The sequence below is a fragment of the Medicago sativa genome, chromosome 1, assembly GCF_051527215.1.
Source record: "Medicago sativa cultivar Bolivia chromosome 1, Bolivia_mono, whole genome shotgun sequence".
NCBI classification, from domain to species: Eukaryota; Viridiplantae; Streptophyta; class Magnoliopsida; order Fabales; family Fabaceae; genus Medicago; species Medicago sativa.
The window spans coordinates 17,919,075-17,940,654 of record NC_140749.1 but is presented as its reverse complement, the minus strand read 5'-3'; the positions used below and the strand labels follow the sequence as shown (position 1 = coordinate 17,940,654).

The 21,580-nt window shown below is 38.8% G+C and overlaps 2 protein-coding genes across 2 annotated transcripts; both read left to right on the top strand.

Annotated features, from left to right (window-relative positions):
- The first annotated feature begins 11,685 nt into the window (after positions 1-11,685).
- Positions 11,686-16,989, top strand: LOC146953266 (uncharacterized). Its single transcript, XM_085708497.1, has 7 exons — positions 11,686-11,775; positions 12,738-13,001; positions 13,114-13,175; positions 13,278-13,356; positions 13,438-13,576; positions 15,537-15,650; positions 16,482-16,989. The coding sequence occupies exons 2-7, from the start codon at positions 12,832-12,834 to the stop codon at positions 16,671-16,673; spliced, it is 756 nt and encodes a 251-aa protein (XP_085564623.1). The 5' UTR covers positions 11,686-11,775; positions 12,738-12,831; the 3' UTR covers positions 16,674-16,989.
- A 1,282-nt stretch (positions 16,990-18,271) lies between these two features.
- On the top strand, positions 18,272-21,169 carry LOC146953265 (uncharacterized). Its single transcript, XM_085708495.1, has one exon. The coding sequence runs from the start codon at positions 18,957-18,959 to the stop codon at positions 20,985-20,987; it is 2,031 nt and encodes a 676-aa protein (XP_085564621.1). The 5' UTR covers positions 18,272-18,956; the 3' UTR covers positions 20,988-21,169.
- Positions 21,170-21,580: the final 411 nt, after the last annotated feature.

Here is a 21,580-nt window from a genome sequence, read left to right as displayed (position 1 = left end):
CTTTTCTTTTCTTTTTCAAATGTACAATTTTTTCTTTGATTCAATGTTGTCAGGTTATTTTACAACTTCACCATAACTTAACATATAATGCCTCCTTTTCCTCCCCAACTTGAATACAACAAAACTCTAATTGAATGTTCCCCTATCCTAAGGCAAGGGACAAAGTACAAAAAGGTTAAGGGTTCAACAAAGTAAAATTATCAAAGTCCTATAAGATTCAACCATGAACTGGATTTTTTGAAAAATTTCAGGCAAATTCAACAAGCATTGTGCTTATGAATATTGACAGTTCATGTTTGAGGACTTGATTCATTTGGCTCAGATTGGGGTATCAGATACTCGCTCTTCTCACAGGTAGGCTTTATGTGGTCAAGTAGGTTACTCTCAATTGAAAAAGTGCCTTGATCCTTTCCATGCTTTCAAACAGTTCAAAATAATTATCAGATTTAACATAACTAAAACAAGTTAGACGATGATTATCGGTCTCCAGCATATATACAACAGATTGAAGCTACCTCACATTTAGGTTAAGTACTAAGTGGTTCAAAGATATTTATGTTTATGAAAAGACTTACATGATATATATTTTGTGCAAAGTACAAGTTTCAAATTCTTATTAAAAACCTAGAATAACAGGAAACCAATACCTTGGCCTTACGCTTTCTCACAAGTAATATCATTATCACTCACCTGCTTTTGCTCAAACATGGCTCTATGGAGCACTTTAAAATTTATTGTTCATGAGCAATATTCTTTTGAGAGACACAAGCAAGATGTAAACAAAAATTTCATCCAAAGCATAATTTAAAAACCAAAAAGCTAAGTTATTAAACCAAATATAAAGTAACAAAGTAACAAATCAAGCACTAAAAACCACAGTGCTTGAAGAGTACAAAATACAACCAAATAAACAGATGAAATAAACAGATGTTCCAACATGAAATAAAAACATAAAGCTTGAAAGCAAAAAGAAAAACATCACTAAAAACTCAAGAAATCACTGATCATCCTCTCCAGCATCATCCATGTCAAGATCCTGGTACACATCATCACCATCAACTCCATCATCATCAGGAGTAGCCTCATCATCCACAGCATCTGCCACCCCCACATAAGGACTTGGCCTGCCCTCAGGCCAATGAACATAGCTCTGGTACTGGTCAGGTGTCATCACCGGGTAATCAGCATTTCCCGGATACATGTGAGCATTGTAGAGGTCCTGGTGTATGCCCATGTTGCTCCTCCAAATTGCCTCATTCTGATCCATTAAGAAGCTATTCTGGTCCCTCACGTACTGGTTATGCATCTGCTGCTCCAGCATAAAGGTCTGCAAACCTGAAAAGTCAAAAGAACCAGCACCCTCAGATGGGCCAGCCTCATCATCAGAGAAATGGTATTGAGCTGCCCTATTCTCTGCTTTCACCCAGGTACGAATGTGAGTGTCAGTAACGGTCCCCTCAATGTCTTCATCATAAGGTCCAGAAATGGGCACTCCATAGGCCTTCAACAATCCCATGATAAGTCCCGGGTAAAACAAAGCAACCTTCTTAGCACCTGTGGCAACCTTCAAAGCCACAGCTTTCATCTCATTGGCTATGATGCGAGCAATATCAACAGGCACTTCTTTCATAATGCACCAGATGAGTGGCAGAACGGCTTTTGGGGCATCGGATGTATGGGCTCTAGGAAGGGCATTGTGGACAAGAAACTGGAATACTAAGCGGGCCTTAGCAGTCATCTCCTTTGTGAGAGCATGTCTAACATCTCCCTTATCATTCTTAACAAAGCACCTACCCTTGTTCATGATATCCCGCTCAATTTGGTCAAATTTCCAATTCCCCTGAGCATTTCTCTTAGCATAAGTACATAAAGTGGGCATAGTGGGATCAGGTGAAGGCTCAAGGTTTAATGCATTGTCAAGGAAATCATTAATGGAATCCCTATCAAATGGGATTTGTTTCCCTCGGACGTAAGAAGTCCAAGAGAAAACATCAGCAAGGGTGGTTGGGGAGGCATCAGGAGCAGCATTACAGTAGAACTCCTTGATTAGGTCGGTGTTAATCTCAGTTGCAGGCACAAGGAGTTTGGTCCATTTGCGACCAGTGAAAATGTGGAGCAAATCAGAGAATTCACCACCTGGTTGAAGGTCAAATGTTTTCTCATGCCAGGTTTTGTACTGTGCCATCTTCTTAAACCTGGCAGAGTGGGCAGAGGTGGGGAAACGGTTTGGGATTGCAGGTGCAGCAGAGGTAGAGGCACCTTTGCCTCTAGGACGTTTAGTCCCGGTAGTTTTTTCAACATTTTTCGGTGCCATCTGCAACAAAACCAGGAAACACCAACATATTGCATAGAAAATATTAGCACAAAGTAGAATTGGTTATTTAAAAACATCAAAAATTTTGAAAATCTGGGCAAGTATGAAGATCTACGCTATTAGCGCCGGCCACGCTAATAGCGAAATTTTTCTGGGAAACTTTCGCTATTAGCGTAGGTTACGCTAATAGCGAAATTTTTCTGGAAAAGTTGCGCTATTAGCGTATATTTCGCTATTAGCGTAGTTCTTCGTACCTGCAATTTTCAAATTTTCAAAATCTTTGTTCCTGCAATTTCACAAAACCAACCAGCAAATTTCAACCCTAGGTTTCATCCTATGTCTCAAGAACACATTAGAATCATGAAAAGGAATCAAAATCACAACATTGGCACACAAATCATTCAAAACCCTTATTTTTCAAATTTACAAAATGGGTCAAAATCAAAAGATGAATGTTTGTTGCATGTGGGTTATGATTATTGTTCCTTTTCCAACTATTATCAATGAAGAACAATCTCTATTCACAAATCAAAACTCTAACCCTAACCTAACCATCTCTAATCATGTCAAAAACATGGATTTTTTTCAAATTTAAGAACAAAGATAGGAAGAGAAATCAAACTTGTTAGTGCAGTGATTGGATGCAAGCAATAGAATGAATGATGCAAAGATGAATGCTTGGAACCAATTGACCCAAAAGAGAAGGGTTTTGATTTTTAGGGTTAGTGTGTGAGTGAGAGAAGTTTTTGTGTGTGAGAGTGAAAAAGGGAAGAATGAAACCGTAAAAGGAATAAGAGGAGTGGGTTGTGGGAAGTTAAGGGGAGTTACTCCCCTTGGGCCCACAAAAAATTTTCCCTCACGCCAAAACCACGCTATTAGCGTAGCTCTCTGGAGCTCTCACGCTAATAGCGAAAAATACGCTAATAGCGTGAGGCTTCAGGATCAGTTTTTTCAAAGTTTTTCATTTCTGCTTGTAAATGCTTATGTACTATATGCAATAAACATAAAAATACTTACAAAACTGGGTGTGCCTCCCAGCAAGAGCTTGTTTTACGTCCTGAGCTTGACGCATTTTGAAGAAATCATGGCTCGATTAGTGAAATCGTCGTCAAACACCGATCAATTTCACCACCGAAGTAGGGCTTAAGCCTTTGCCCATTAACAGTCCAGTTGGCTTTGGTGACTGGGTCCTCAAGTTCAACAGCTCCGTACGGTTTGACCTCTTTAACCATGAAAGGTCCGGACCACTTAGACTTCAATTTACCCGGAAACAATCTCAGTCTTGAATTGAAAAGTAATACCATTTGTCCCGGCATGAATTGTCTCAGAATGATCTTCTTGTCATGATACTTCTTGGTCCTTTCTTTGTAGAGCTTGGAAGATTCATAAGCTTGATTTCGCAATTCTTCAAGCTCATGCATTTGAACTTTTCTTCTTTCACCGGCCTTCTCTTGATCAAAGTTTAGGAACTTCAATGCCCAAAAGGCTTTATGTTCGAGCTCGACCGGTAAGTGACAAGATTTGCCATAAACCATTTGGAAAGGAGTTAGGCCTATAGGAGACTTGTATGCAGTCCTATATGCCCACAAAGCTTCATCAAGTTTAGCCGACCAATCCTTCCGAGATGTAGAGACCGTCTTCTCAAGTATGTGTTTGACCTCCCGGTTAGAAACTTCGGCTTGTCCATTCGTTTGCGGATGATACGGTGATGCTACTTTGTGCTTGACTCCATAATGATCTAGGGCTTTGGCAAGTTGTGCGTTGCAAAAGTGTGATCCTCCATCACTAATAAGCACTCTTGGTGTACCAAACCGGGTGAAAATATTCTTCTTTAGGAACTTCACCACCATCTTGCTATCGGCTTTAGGCGATGCTACGGCTTCCACCCACTTTGAAACATAATCAACAGCTACCAAGATGTACTCATTTGAATATGAAGAAGGGAAGGGGCCAACAAAATCTATACCCCAACAATCGAACACTTCCACTTCAAGGATGAGTTGTAGAGGCATCTCATTTCTCTTTGACATTGATCCGGTTCTTTGGCATTCATCACAATGCTTGCAATGTAAATTGGCATCTTTGAATAGAGTTGGCCAATAGAACCCGGATTGAAGTACCTTTGTGGCGGTTCTCTCCCCGTTGAAGTGACCTCCATAAGGGGAATTGTGACATTGCCATAGGATCTTCCTTGCCTCTTCATCATCCACACACCTACGCAAGAGATTGTCCGCTCCAATTTTGAACAAGTAAGGCTCATCCCACACATAGTGGTTAGCATCATGGAGGAACTTCTTGCGTTGTTGCCATTCAAAATCTTCCGGAATGAACCCGGTTGCTTTGTAATTTACCAAGTCGGCAAACCAAGGTCTCACATTGATAGCTAGCAACCGTTCATCTGGAAATTCTTCACGAACCTCCGGTTCATTCTTGGTTACCTCATTGTTTGTCAACCTTGAAAGGTGATCAGCTACAAGATTCTCCGTGCCTTTCTTATCCTTGATCTCTAAGTCAAACTCTTGAAGCAACAACATCCACCGGATGAGTCTCGGCTTTGAGTCGGACTTAGTGAGGAGATACTTGATAGCTGCATGGTCAGTAAAGACAACAATTTTGGAACCAACAAGGTAAGAACGAAATTTCTCCATTGCATAAACTATTGCAAGTAACTCTTTTTCAGTTGTGGCATAATTGATTTGTGCCTCATTTAAAACCTTACTTGCATAGTGAATAGCATGAAAAATTTTGTCCTTACGTTGACCCAAGACCGCACCAACAGCATAATCACTTGCATCACACATTAATTCAAAATTTAAATCTCAATTAGGAGCAATGATTATTGGTGCGGTGGTCAACTTTTCTTTTAAAGATTCAAATGCATCAAGACATTCATTATCAAAAACAAAAGACTTATCTTTGTTGAGCAAGTTGCTCATAGGCTTTGCAATCTTTGAGAAGTCTTTGATGAACCTCCGGTAGAACCCGGCATGACCAAGAAAACTCCGCACACCTTTGACATTTACCGGTGGAGGAAGCTTTCCTATGACATCGACCTTTGCTTGGTCTACGTCGATACCCTTTGAAGAAATCTTATGACCAAGGACAATACCCTCGGTAACCATGAAGTGACATTTCTCCCAATTGAGCACCAAACTAGTTTCAATACACCGCTTCAGCACGGTATCCAAGCTCTTCAAACACGTATCAAATGATGAACCAAAAACTGAGAAATCATCCATGAACACCTCCATGCATTTACCAATTAAGTTGGAGAAGATTGCTTGCACACACCGTTGGAAAGTTGCGGGTGCATTACACAAGCCGAATGGCATTCTTCGATAAGCAAAAATTCCAAAGGGACAAGTGAAGGCCGTCTTCTCATGATCATCTGGGTTCATGGCGATTTGATTGTAACCGGAGTAACCATCTAGGAAGTAATAAAAGGATTGACCGGAGAGTCTTTCAAGCATTTGGTCCATGAAGGGCAAGGGAAAGTGATCCTTCCTTGTTGCTTGATTGAGTCTTCTATAATTTAAACACATCCTCCATCCGGTGACGGTTCTAGTTGGGATCAACTCATCTTTATCATTAGTGATCACCGTCATTCCTCCTTTCTTGGGAACTACTTGAACCGGGCTTACCCAAGCACTATCCGAGATAGGATAGATCATGCCGGCTTCAAGCAACTTCACTACTTCCTTTCGCACCACCTCTTTCATGTTTGGATTCAAGCGGCGTTGCGGTTGTGCTACCGGTTTGAAGTTTTCTTCCATCATAATCTTGTGCATACAATAAGATGGACTTATCCCTTTCAAGTCGGATAACTTCCACCCTATTGCTTCCTTGTTGGCCTTGAGAACCTCTACCAACTTGGTTTCATCATTGATGGACAAGGAGCTACTAATGATCACCGGTTTTGTACCATCTTTCTCAAGAAAAACATACTTCAAATTAGATGGTAAAACATTTAATTCTACCTTGGTGTCATCAACTTTGGCTTCTTCCTTGGATTCTTCTTTCAAATATTCAAGTATGGCTTGATTAGGAAGAACCTCCTTCAAGGAATCTAGCTCCTTCAAACACTCTTCAATGGCACTTGCTTCGTCTTCATCAATAGCATTGAGTGCGTCCACCAAAGCACTCTCAAGGGGTGTTCTATTGTGCACTTGCTTCTGAGTAGTCAAGATGACTTCTTCGGTTGCATCCATTTTGAAACATGCACCCTTGTCTTTCGAGTACTTCAAAGCTTCTCGGATGTTGAAGGTAACCTCTTCATCATTTACCTTGACCTTCATGATATTATCATCAAGATCAATCATCATCCGAGCCGTTTGCATGAAATTCCTTCCCATTAAGATAGGCACATCCTCATCTTCTTCGACATCCATAACCACAAAATCAGCCGGAAAAATAAATTTGTCCACTTTTACAAGAACATCTTCGGCCATACCTAGTGGTTTTGCAAAGGATTTGTCGGCCAATTGCAACATCATCCTAGTCCGCTTTATACAAAGGTCACCAACTCTTTTGGCAACGGACAAAGGCATGAGATTGATGCTTGATCCAAGATCAAGTAGTGCTTTACCTACACGTGTTGTGCCAATAGCTACCGGTAGAGTGACTCTTCCCGGATCTTGCTCTTTCTTAGGCAACGTTCTTTGAATAATAGCACTACAATTGGCATCGATTTGGATCGTCTCTTCATCGTTGATTCTTCTTTTCTTGGAAAGGATATCTTTCATGAACTTCGCATAGACCGGCATTTGCTCCAAGGCTTCCGAGAATGGTATATCAATTTGCAACTTCTTGAATAGTTCAAGAAACCTTGCGTATTGCCGCTCTTTGTCTTTCTTCGATGGAGCATGTGGGTATGGTAAGCGTTGAGCCACCACTTGCTTCTCAACTACTTGTTTCTCCCCTTTATCTTTCCCCACATCTATCATCTTCCTCTCCATCTCCTCTTGTTCTACTAGATCTCTTTTTTGATTTTTTTCTTTTTCAACTAATACTTCTTTATTCTTTATATACACTTCCTCCTCTATCTCTACACTATCCTCCTCGAACTTCTCTTTGTCCTCCTCATTGACAACTTCATCATCCTTCTCTTCAACAACAATATCATCACCTACCCCTATACCTACTACTCTCCCACTCCTTGTAGCTATAGCTTTTGACTGCTATGCCTTGTGGTGCTCCTTAGGATTTGGTTGAGTGTTAGCGGTGAAAGCTCCCACATGCGGAGGACCTTGAGCCATTTGTTGTGCTAACTGACCAACTTGCGTTTCAAGGCCTTTGATGGACGCGTCGGTGTTTTTCTGGTTAGCCATGGACACTTGCATGAATTGTTTCAAGACCTCCTCGGTGCTTTGGGAATTATTCGGTTGTTGGGGGTTATTTGGTGGTGGATTTTGGTATTGATTATTGAATGGTTGTTGGTAAGGTTGTTGGTAGAAGTTTGATGGTGGATATTGATAGTTATTGTTGTACGGTGTTCTCCAAGGTCTTTGTTGGTTTTGGTTGGCCGGATACCTTCCTTGGAAGTTGGAAGTACCCGGATTTTGTTGTGAGGTTCCGGCTTGTTGTGGTTGGTTAGGCCTTTGTTGGTTTCCCACATAGTTGACCTCTTCCCCTTCAAAAGAACCGGGTTCGGGACAATAGCCGGTGGGATGATCCCCCGTACAAAGTCCACAAGTATTGACTTGAGCGGTTCCTCCTTCTTGCTTGAGAGATTCAAGAATTTGTTTTGGCATAGCTCTCATCTCTTTTTGCAAAGCTTCTACTTGTTGAGTGAGGAGCTTATTTTGAGCTAAGACCGCATCATTTGCTTCTAGTTCAAGGATACCGGCTTTCCTTTGATTAGGATTCCGATTGTGAGAAGATTTTCTTGTGTTGAGCGCCATTTGGTTAATGATTTTGACAGCATCAGCTGGATTTTTCATAGCAATAGAACCTCCAGCACTCGCATCTAGCATCGTCTTGGACATGTCTTGAAGCCCTTGACGAAAAAGATATAGTTGCATTTGGCTATCAAAACCATGCTTTGGACAATTCCTTAGCAATGATTTATAGCGCTCCCAAGCTTCACAAAGAGTCTCACTTTGGCCTTGAGCAAAAGTTGTAATTGAAGTTTTAGCCTCAAGATGCCTATCATCCGGAAAGAACCTTTCTTGAAATGCTTTCTCTAGCTCACCCCAATTTTCCATCAAAGAAGTTGGTTGATCAAGATACCACTCCTTAGCCTTCCCGATCAAAGAATGAGGAAACAATTGCACAAACACACCCTCTTCCTCATCTTCCTTCATACCAAGTGTACCGGCGGTAACATAGAAGTTGGTAAGATGTCTATATGGATCCTCATGATCCATACCGGTAAACTGGTTATGAGTTATCAAGTTTATCAACCCCGACTTCAGCTCAAAAGATTTGGCATTTCGATTGCCAAGATTAGCTAGCCTCCTCGGACTAACCCACATAGGTAGAGCATTCTCATCTTCATTAGCCATGACTACTTCTGGTTCACTCCTCGGAGATGAATGTGCAGAAGAATGTGATGAAGAATCACCTAGTGATATAGTATGCACCGAACCTGACGGAGAAGGAATAAAAAGTAAAGATTCCGGCTGAGCCAGCCTGGCTAATCTCCTAGCTTCCTTTGCTTGCTTTCTAAGTAACCTAGCAGTTTTCTCAATCCCAGGATCAAATTGTAGGTCTTCTTTATGAACGGTACCTCACATAAACAAAGTTCACCAAGACTATACCAAGTGGTTAGCATAAAAAATAATGAATGATATATGTGTATAAGTATATGCATGAAAGAATTTTGTGCAAAATTGACTTAACATGACAAAATTGTTTCAATACTTATGATAAAAATTTCCGTTACTCCCCGGCAACGGCGCCATTTTGATGTAAGATTTTTCCTACATGTCATATAACTATGTACACGTGAGTATATATAGGATCGTTTCAACAGGGAGTTACGTTAATCATAAGCATTTACACAATCGTTCACATTAAGGGTTTGGATATAATTTGTTTGTTTGTAACACTATATCCATAGATGACACTAAAGTAAAAACGAGAGGGGATCGAACTATTTCTCTTGCGGTATAAGATAACGAGCAAGCATAACAGCAGCAATCTCTCGATCGATTAACAGACTCTAGCTTTATAACCAATATTATTACAATCATTTCTACAATATCCTTCGTGTCCAAAGCGACATCGTTATTTCCAAGTTAGCGTTTAAACATTCGTGTCCAAATTCCTTAAACGATAACAAAGTCGATCGGATAACTTAATCGACCGTGTCCAGCCTGATTAAGTATCCGAAAGCATTAAAATCTTGATTAAAAGTAATTATCAAAGGTTTACAAGCTTGTCAAGAGTGATATAACATAAGATAGATTGTTATTCTAGTTCTAGATTCAAGAGTTTGTGTCCAAATCATCTTGAATCTCTTTGAAAGCATTAAAAGCAAGAATAACAACAATATTGAATCACTAAGCTAGAACCTTATATATTAAAAGATCAAAAGATTACATAATAGCTTGATTGTTACCTCAATACTACATAGAAGGTGATAGTTACATATAGACATGTAAACTAATGCAAGGAATGAAGGAAAGATGAAGATTCCATGCCAAGATCCTTGATGTCTCAATGAATCTAAGGTTGAATCTACTCCTTAATCACTTGCTTTGTGTTTCTCTCTTTGAAATAGCTCTAACCTCTCTCTAGAAATGTGTAAAATGTTTTCAATGGAATAGTGAATACCTAAGAGAGAGGTAAAAATGCTATTTAAATGGCCTGTGTTTTTGCACCTGCGCTAATAGCGCAACTCACGCTAATAGCGTGGTAAGGCGGCCTATAATCTGGCCAATAGGAGTGCGCCACGTTGGCCTTCCCCTGCTGCTACGCTCCAGCTACGCTAATAGCGTAGCTCTCTGGAGTATTTACGCTAATAGCGTAGATTACGCCAATAGCGTAGTTCTTCATGGTCTGCTACGCTCCAGGTGCGCCAATGGCGTAGCTCTCGGGAGCTTGTACGCTAATAGCTCAGAATACGCTATTAGCGTACTCTTCAAGAGTGCTCCAAAACCTACGCCCCAGGTACGCTAATGGCGTATCTCTCTGACCTTGGCCATTTCTTCATCACGCTAATAGCGTAGGACACGCTAATAGCGTAGGACATTGAACTTTGACGTTCCTTGCTCCTTGCTTGTATTTTCCTGCACAAAAAGGGTAGACTAAGGCTCAAAAGCATAAATGACATATTTACACAATAATTGGAGTTTTCCATAGAGAATCTTGCAAAACAAGTCACTAAAATGCCTAAACTCCTATATGAAATATATCACTTTTAAACACTTATCAATAAGAATAAATGTAATATACATATAGACATAATTTGTGTGTGTTATATTGTACACTCGGTATGGCTTCAATTGAAGAAGAGTTAGCAATGGATGATGAAGACATTCTTAAGCATGTGATTACAAGGACGAAGAAGATGAAAAACATAGAAGATAAAAAAGAAGCTGGATGTAACATCCCAGACTGCTTTCAGGATTGCCGACTAACCCCACAAACCAACACGAGTCTTTTCAGCATGCTTTGTCCTCACTCACATGCTTACCGGGAAACTTCTCGGTAGGTCACCCATCCTAGTACTACTCCAAGCCAAGCACGCTTAACTGTGGAGTTCTTATGGAATGGGCTACCGAAAAGAAGATGCATCTTGTTGATATGGGTAGTACCTAACAATTCTTATAAGCCTTCCTTCAACCATGTAGTCCCATACCTACACGGCCTTCGGATCCCTCTCATTCCGATGTGATTCGGTTCCTCTTATTAACGTGGGGTCATCCTTACGGATAGTGCCCGTTCCAACTGGCGGGAACCTTTCGTATCCAACTGGCGGGATATCGAAAGCCACATTGTGGGTGTTACACTGGATGTGAGGAAGGAGATGGAAGATTTTTATTTTTTTTTTATAATTTGAATCTTTCTTGATTACGGTTTTTTAATTTATTCTCTCTGTTAATTTTCTTTTTTGAATTTGGTCATTTAAACTTGGTGACGGGTAACATGAATATACACATCAACCAATATCACTACATCAACCACATATGCGTTTTTGTAACAGATGATGACGAGTCGACGACAAGAACTTACAAGATTTGTTTTGCAACAAAAAACAAAGATACAAGACCAAAGCCAAAAACACGCGAAAGTAAAAAACACGCGATGACATTAAAAAATATTGTTTCGTTTCGTTTATAATTGAAGTAAGTATTTTGACTTGTTGGAGCCGAAGAGAGAAGACATCAAATGATTGGTATTTAGTCGGTAGTCAGTCCCATAGAACAAATAATAGCTGGTTTGATTGGTGCGTGAAATAAGAGTGATCCAAAATAAGCCGAATATGCGTGGAGCTATATAGAAGATTCCCGACTTAAGTAAGCATCTTCCTCTCTCTTATTCCTTTTTTTTTTCCTTATCAAAATAAAAACGCGCTTTTCAGTAAAAAGCGCTTCTTCTTAATTATTTTTTTACCTTACCAACTGAAATCAACCACCACTACCTCATCTCACTTCTCCTATAAATAAACACATATTCTCATTTCGTTATTTTAGTATTTTACTACTTCTCAACATTAATTTATTTACTTTGCTTTAGGTTCAGGTTCTCTCTCTCTCTACACACTCCAATATATTATTATTAATTTATTTCCCCTGTTTCATTGCTGTTAGAGTTCAATTAAAGGGATATTTTGGGGTTAAAATTGTGAACTAAATATTTAATTAGTAGTTTTCTGGAACATAATTGTTTGATTAGTGCATGTTTCATCATTATTGTTGTTCTTAGAGTTTGATTTAATGAAAATTCTGGGTTGCAGCAATAATCTTTTTTTTCCCCATCATTTTGTGATTTATGCTAAAATTAAAATATTCTGCTTTCATATCTGTGCATTGAGTTTAAAATATGACATCATAGGTCTGCATTTCAGTTATCTGAAATGTTTGGATTCACAGTGAGTTTGACAGAATCACGTTGAACCACTGTGATTTTGCTAATGGTAAGGTTTGAAGCTTGGCGCCGTGATTTTGTCAAACACACCTTGATTCCAAACGTACAACGTTGGCTGCAAACATAATTTTGTTTATGGCAAATCATTTGACATGTACATAATCTGTTATTGTTTGGTTTTAGGGTAACATGCAATGAAAATCCATTACAGCTAAGCTAATACTGGAAGGTTTTATAGTTAGATTTTTAATGTAATATGTTGTACTTTTTTTGTTGATGATATAATTTGTTATATTAAAAGGTGTATCTAGCAGTTTTTTGTGTGGTTAGAACTACATACATGTTTTAGATTTTGTTACGAAATAATGACAATATTCTATTTTTATCACAGAATTATTGAGTAGCATACAGCACTCTTGAACCAACTGGTGCCAGCAAGAAATTGCTGGCCCAGAAGTTGAATTGCATCTGGTCTAGTCAGGCACATGAGTCAACAGAGGACACTGAATCATAGTAGAGCCCTTGAGGGTGTCCATGGGGTTCACGTGGTGCCTCATTCACCGTTTTCTTTGACAGAGAGTAATCAAAGTGGAGGTCTTCATCCATTAACGGGTGGAACTTCAACTACTGAAGCAAATCAGCTTCTGTTAATGCAGTGAGTGAAATATATAGCACACATTTTTTCATTGATTGTTATTTTTTGTGATAGTATAAGGAATTTCAAAATTTTCTAAACCCTGAATACTAACCGACTACATTACTTGTAGACGGGTATGGCAACAAAGACCTGCATGCTTGAGACCTATCCATTGTAGTGCTAGTTGTCATGGTAAGAAATTTTCTTTCCATTTGATGTTGTTCTTGTTTTCCTTAGAATAATCTAGTCTTATGCGTGGTAAATAATAGATATATTGCTATGTCCCCGTATCAGGTGATCAACATCTTGCTGAAACAATTGCTAATGTGCTTACTTCAATTCCTTTTATAGCTCTTGGAGTGAATGCCCCAAGGTAATATTTTCCTCCAATCATCCTAAATTCCTTTGGCTAGAAAGATATCTTAGTTGTCTGATGAATTTTTTTGCAATGTAGGAAGAATCTCAGTTGTAAGTTGTATGCCAATTCATTAATTGGAGTTGGAGTGGCGTCAAGTGTGTATCATTGTTCAAGAGGGAAGCTGAGGAAATATTTGAGATGGCTTGACTACACAATGATAGCTACAACAACTGTTGTAAGTAGCATATTCATAGATAGACATGAATAACTAAAGGCTATTCAATAATATGCAAAATCCCTTGGTAAAAAAAAAAGTGCGAAATCTAGACTATATATGTTATACTCTGGACTTGGAAATTGGAATATACTCCAAGTCTCTAAAATATGTCGCTGCAACCAATCTATCCGGCTCTGGATAGGAGAACCTAGGTAGTCAATCCCGGATAAAGGCTTGGAGCGACCGACCCCAAAAGTGGGATAGCAGGATCCCGGGAACAGAGGAGAGGAGAGATTGTATAAGAAACAGAGGAGAACAAAAAAATATATGATAAAACAATTACTAGTTAGAGATTCAATGTAAATTCAACTGGTAGCCAATACCAATGTAACAATAAAAAAATGCATATGATAGAAAAACACAGAACATGTAATGAATGGAAGAACATAGTAGAACAAAAAAAAATGGGTGTAGAATATACAATATATAGTCAACTTGTTGAAATAAAAACATGTATGAAAGAAATAGAACAGTGAAAAACAAAAAAAAAGGTTTAGGGTGAAAACGGCGAATACAGAGAGGGAATGGAAAGGGGAAGAGAGAAAGGGTTAGGGTTGTGCAAAAAACCCAAATTGCCCTTCAAACGGTTCAAATTTAAGGGCAAAATCGTGATTTTCCGAGAGCCGGACCCCACCGGGAACCCGATCTTCCACCTGGAGCGCTGCGAACCAGAAGTGGGACGGGATTCGCATTCCCGTGCGGTTTTTCACTGAGATGCACCGCTCCTCCGGGATCTCGCCGGTATTGGCTACCTAGAGAACTATGAGGGTTTAAGTTTTTTCTGTCTTGAATTGTTTAAGCATTATTACAATGAAATAATGAAGGTACATTACTTGTGTATTCAGAGTGTTCTCCACACGCGTTACACTTGGTGTTGTCAAATATCTGCCATGGCAGATATTTTGACAACCTCTGTGACCGGTTTTCTAAGGATGGCAGAGCCAGGCGTTATATGACCGATATGGCAGCTTGAAATGGCGGTTTTTTGGCTTTCCGCCATGGTCCTCCTTCTATAGATAGGATTCTTAGAAGAGTTTATATAGAGGAGACACTCCTCACCGTACAAGCCGGTTTTGTAAGGATGAGTTAGGCCTCGATATTCGTGACATGGTATCAGAGCCTATCGGGTTCATCGTTGGGCTTCCATCGTCCACGCTTCAGGCCCATTGGGCCGGGCTAAAGCGTGAGGGGGTGTGTTAGCGGCCAACACTCAGTGGGATTTAGTCCCACATCGGATAGATAGGATTCTTAGAAGAGTTTATATAGAGGAGGCACTCCTCACCGTACAAGCCGGTTTTGTAAGGATGAGTTTGGCCTCGATATTCGTGACACTTCGGTTTTGTAAGGATGAGTTAGGCCTCGATATTCGTGACACTTGCATGTTTATATTTTATATAGAGGAGGCACTCCTCACCGTACAAGCCGGTTTTGTAAGGATGAGTTAGGCCTCGATATTCGTGACACTTGCATATTGCAAAACATCAAGTGTTGGCTAATTGTTGGCTAATTGGTTCATCTACATATTTCATTTCTGTGGTTTGGACAATTACATGCAGAAGATGCCTTGTTAATTTTCACAAATTCAATGGTTCTGTCTTCGGCTTTGCATCTTTCAAAATTAAATTTTGAGTTCATATAACTGACTGCTTAGGAAGTTATTTATTTTTTATTTTTTTGGGTTAACTAAACATTCGGCTTTGCATCTTTCAAAATTAAATTTTGAGTTCATATAACTGACTGCTTAGGAAGTTATTTATTTTTTATTTTTTTGGGTTAACTAAACATACTAAATTTTAGCCTGCCTGCATTTTTCCCTATATTTCAAGTTTTATATTTTTCTTCATTGCCTAATTTGTTATTATTTTAGTTTGTGAGTAAATCGATTTCATATCCTATTTTCTATAAAACCGTACTGCAGTGTCTGTCAAGGGCTCTCAGAAATGAAAACCCGAAGTTGCTGATGGCGGCATCTGCAGCATTTCTTCCAGTTAATCCATTAATGGTTACACTTATTCACACTGGGATGATGGAGGTAAATTGCTTTCAAATATTTGCAAATGGAAATTTAGTGTTCATTGCTTTAATAGATAATCATGCTGCTCCAATAAAGCATTCAGACCAAGTTAACTAATTAACATTATATTTCGAGGTATACCAACCACACAACAAATAGGGAGAAGTTACAAACTGCAAAAGTTAATAACCGATAAATAAATATTGAAGTATATTAATAATATGTCTAGTCTATGTTGTAAACATGTGTAGGCATAAGAAGTGGCATATACCATAATGCTTTTTATTTTTGAGAGTATATTCTTTTGAATCTTCAAGATCTCATTTAAAGTGTTAGAGTCCAGGAGGATTTGTCCCCACCACCATTAATACTGACAATAATTTGATCATCTCACATCGTTTAAGTATAAGATGATGACGTGACAACAATAATGCTAATGATACTTATAAGGATAAGGTGTTTGTATGTTTTATGTTATACGATTGTTAAATTACTTTTGTAATTGACCACATACTGAGTAAAATATGTCTGAGATATTCAATATTACATTCCGGGTGGAATTAGACTTAGATCCCGTAAATAAAGTCTTAAATTTGAGTGTTGTGGACGGGAAAAACAAGGTTGGGAGGGGAGACACCATTAAAAGTGGCTTGTCAAATTCACCAACCAAGATTGGCCATCTCATCGGTGAAGCCGGTGAATACTTTTCCTCTATAATATGGTTACCAAAAAAAGTATTAGATGTAATTGTTAGAGAAACAAAAAAGCACAAATGATACATAAGCATACTTATATATCAAACATTTTTTAACTATGATTAACTTGTTCTACGAAATATTGCTTCTTCAGGTAGCATTTGCTAAAAGGGCATTGAAAGATCCAGACTTGAGAATGGCTCACACAGTGCACAAAATGTCATCATTAATGGGGGGCATGCTTTTTGTAGCCGATGATTTATTCCCTAAAACTCCATACCTTCATGCTGCATGGCATCTTGCTGCTGCTGTTGGCGTAGGCACCTGCAATAAGCTTCTCGAGTAGAGATGTGCATACACTACTAACATTGTGGAAAGCATCCATTATGTGCAGAGTATGAATAGCATCAACATAATTTGTCGAATTCACCTTGTAACCAGCAATAGTTAAGATTATAAAGTAGTTCATTATCATTGAGTTATGTTTATATTGTAGCTGGGTTTATTTCAGATTAGTTTCTCCAGTATTTTTTTTTACTTTCTTCTGTTGCAGTTGGATGTTCATTAGTTAATTTATTGGAGAAAGGGATTTGTATAGGAAAAACTGGCCGTTAATATTATTGCTTAATGAAATTCCAATTATTAAACATCTTCCATTATAATTTCTATCTTAATCTATATCGTTTCTATTAATATTAATACTTATCGTTGTTTCTTTTGAAGAGATTTGAATTTGGAATGTGTGTAATATATGTTATGATGCATTTTATTTTAGTGGTGTGTATATATATACTACGAATTTTCAATTAATTTTCTATTTTGTTTTGTTGTTGTATTTATACTTGACTAATTTTCAAGTAGACAAATATAGACAGAAACTTTATTGTATGTATACTTCACTTTTAAGGCTATTTTGTGGAGCATTTGACGTTCACGCAATTCTTGCTTATGGAAACAACAACCTCTCAATGTAAGGATTACATATTGCGATTCTGCACATGCACACGAAGACCTTGCACATGTGCTCTTTGAATGTCTTTTCTATATGTGATGCAGGAGGGTTTTATTAGTAATTTAGTAGTATTTATTATTTAGCCAAATCTTAGTAATTTTCAAGAACTTTCTATTATTATTTCGTTTTATTTTATTTCAACCCATGAGTTTGTTATTTCTTTCACTATATAAGTAGAACTTATGTAGCCTAAGAGGTACACTTTTTGATTCAATAAAATTATTCGAGAATTTCTCTCAATTCTGGTGGATTCCGGAAACCCTTATTTTGATAGGTTTGTCGCTTGCAACCCTATTTTCACAAGTTTGTCGCTTGCAAACTTGTTCTTTTGTTTAGCGCTTGCTAACCCTACGCTTCCGTACAGCGTCAGTTGGTATCAGAGCAGGTTTCTCCTGTTCTTTTCCTAACAGATCAGCCATGGGAGATCAACTGATGACGAGGGCAGAGTTTGCCGGCATCACCGCGACTCTTACCACGGACATCAAAGCTCTGTTAGATCAGATGTCGGCGTGGACATCTAAGGTTTACAACAACAACGCCAACAACAACAACAACAGAAACAATCCGAACAGAGGAGGAGAACCAATTCCGGTTATTAGGGTTCGTAATAACAACCATACTATTGTTACGTACCGAAAGTCAAAATATACCTGTGAATCTGATTTGGAATACTATGAGCGTAGATAATACAACAAATTGACGGATGATTACTACAAGTTTAAAATCTCCGATTCGATATATCGTTGTCCGTTTTGTTACAACAAAGATTACTCCTTGACTGACCTTTTGAGACACGCTTCTGGAATAGCAGATAACTCACGTAAGGTTAAAGGTATTGCTAAACACTCTGTTCTGATAACGTATATTCTAAGAATTCTTACGCAATTGAAAGAGGAGATCGACGTTGCTCGGACGACCGAAGCGTTTCCGACGTCTATGGAACCAGTTGAAGAACATTCAGTCACCGAACCTGTTGTTATTATTGAGGAGACTGATACTCAAACCGTGCTAAACAAAGAAATATCAGATAGTGGAGCTAACGGGAGGTGCCTAGATATTTCACTTCAAGCTCCACCTAGACCTTTAGGGTTTGGCAACACCGCTGGTGGAATGGTTCAGGACCACTCTCAAAGTTTCTCTAAAGGGGGATCATCACCAAAAGGCTTTTTGCAGGCTTTGAGTTTCAAAATAAAAGAGAATGTAGCAGATGGTGAAAGAACCAGCCTTCTTAAATCAGACCCTAAGACAATTGATTATGTTAAACAACAGAAAGAAAAATCAAAGGTCGAATGTTCCGAAAGTAATGATATCAGTGATGCAGTTGAACTTTCTATTGCAGCATCGGAGGCACTTGTCATACATGAGTTAGTAAAGATGGAGTCGGTATCAGAAACATTGATTGCAGAAGCTGTAATCAATGAACCAAAAACTAAAGATTCATCAGAAGATGTAATTAAAGTGTACTCAAGTGAAGGGGCACTTGCATAGCCTACTCTTTTGCGTCATGGCTCAGGTGTATTCTATAACGGTATCTCTCGTTTTGACGACACACCGTATTTAGCACTTCAGGTGGTCAATTTGACGAGCTGCAAAGGATCCTTGATTCATCTTTTTGGTATGTTAAACACATCATCTTTGAATTGTAATCCACTACTATCGAAACATTCACATCCACGTGTTTTCACTCCGACTCTGCCGCCACTACCCAAACCTCCGGATCGAAGCTATCAGAAGATTCTCGTGGATTTTCAAGTGACACAAAATTTCACCTTGCCTCCACCACTTCCTGCACCACCAGACACCGGAAATAGATTGGTGAAATTCATCACAACATCGGTTTCTTGCGCCCATTACATGTTTGTTGAAATACCCCTCAGTGCCGAGAAAGAAGCCATTGCGCATAATTGTGAAGTTCCATTTTGCAAAAGCAGTCCAGGTTCAGCAGGTTCTTGTAGTGGGGATCCTATAAACATTAGCTACCTTAATTTAAAGGAAATTAAGCTGAGTCTGAATGATTTTCATATGAAGGGTATTAATTCTTTTGATTTTGTCCATGTGCTTACCATGAAGCATAGTTCAGATTGCTACAAGGATCTCTATGACTTAACCATCGAAGTTGTTGAAACAGATCTACCGAATGGGATTGAAAGCAATGGAGTAGGTGATGACCGATATTTGAGTGAAGAACTCCATGTTCCGGAGGCTGCCACAGATGGAGAGGATAATAATACTAATGACGACCTCTTAAAATACAGTCAAGATGATGATTATGAAGTATTTGAGCTAAGAATTGTGCATGGAAAGAATATGACTGGATTTGAAGAAAACAAGGAAGTGCTGATTGTGCTGAACACGGTCATGGCTGAAAGGTACTATGTGACAGATTATCTCGGTTCAGCTACCTTCAGTAGGGATGCTCTCGATGGTTGTTTGAAGATTATTAAAAATGTCAAGGATTTCTTTCATCAAAGCCTAGATGAAATCAAGCTTCTTAAACTTGTCGATAAGCACGACCCGGGAGATAAACGCCACATACTGCGTCTTTATGACTATTTCTACCATCAGGAACATTTATTCATTGTGACCGAACTTCTGCGTGCAAACTTATATGAATTTCATAAATTCAACCAAGAATATGGTGGTGAAGCATATTTTACATTAAAGAGATTGCAGCTCATTACTCGACAGTGTTTAGAGGCATTGCAATATTTACATAACTTGGGAATTATTCAATGTGACCTGAAGCCTCATAATTCTGTCTTCTCTATTGAAGTATTTGTATGTTCTATTGATCTTTGGCATTCGAATAATTCTGGAATAGGATGTCTCTTATACTTGATTGATATTATTACTAGCCTAGTGAGTGGGAGACTTGTACGTGAAAGAGTTGGTGAAGCCATGTTGAATGCTGTTCAAAGTCAGATGGGTGCAGGTGAAATGAGATTTTATGAGTTTCAACATATCTTTGACATTGGATGTGACAGAGGCTTACTAGGAGCTTCAGTTGAAAAGATCCCAATAGTCTCAATCACAAGTGACAACAATTTTGATGCTTGTGGCGATATAATTTCCTGTTCAATTTGCCTTCAGGATTTCCAAATGGGAGAGACTGTTAGAAGCTTGCCCCATTATCATCATACGTTTAACCTACCTTGCATTGACAAGTGGCTCATCAAGCATGGCTTGTGCCCATTATGCAGAGACAGTGAGCAGCTAGTGCTTTCAAATAAGATTAATGTTTTTTGCAATGGCGTGAAAAGCATATATTTTCCAAGCCTACACTTAGTTGTGTGCAAGTGTGGTTTTTATGGGACAGAAAAGCAAGCACTTAATGGATGGCAACGGCACAAAGGTTCCAAATTAAGAGATTGGAAAACAAGTATTATTGTGAAAGACTCTAGGCTACCTCTAGAACAATGGATGCTGAAGGTTGCAGAATGTCATGGTACTATATTTCTTCAATGGGATCAAGTCAACAGCTATATTTTTCAAGTCAAATCATCCTCGCATTTCACTCAATGGGATCCAGGAGGGTGGTCTCTTGTTCATTGGAGGAGTAAACATGCATGGGAAGCTCTTTATCAAAATGAGAACTCGAGGTCGAGTTCTTCAGAGGTGGAAGAGACTGATGCAGGAGGGTTTTATTAGTAATTTAGTAGTATTTATTATTTAGCCAAATCTTAGTAATTTTCTAGAATTTTCTATTATTATTTCGTTTTATTTTATTTCAACCCATGTGTTTGTTATTTCTTTCACTATATAAGTAGAACATATGTAGCCTAAGAGGTACACTTTTTGATTCAATAAAATTATTCGAGAATTTCTCTCAATTCTGGTGGATTCCGGAAACCCTTATTTTGATAGGTTTGTCGCTTGCAACCCTATTTTCACAAGTTTTTCGCTTGCAAACTTGTTCTTTTCTATCTAGGTTTAGCGCTTGCTAACCCTACGCTTCCGTACTGCGTCAGTTGGTATCAGAGCAGGTTTCTCCTGTTCTTTTCCTAACAGATCAGCCATGGGAGATCAACTGATGACGAGGGCAGAGTTTGCCGGCATCACCGCGACTCTTACCACGGACATCAAAGCTCTATTAGATCAGATGTCGGCGTGGACAGCTAAGGTTTACAACAACAACGCCAACAACAACAACAACAGAAACAATCCGAACAGAGGAGGAGAACCAATTCCGGTTATTAGGGTTCGTAATAACAACCATACTATTGTTACGTACCGAAAGTCAA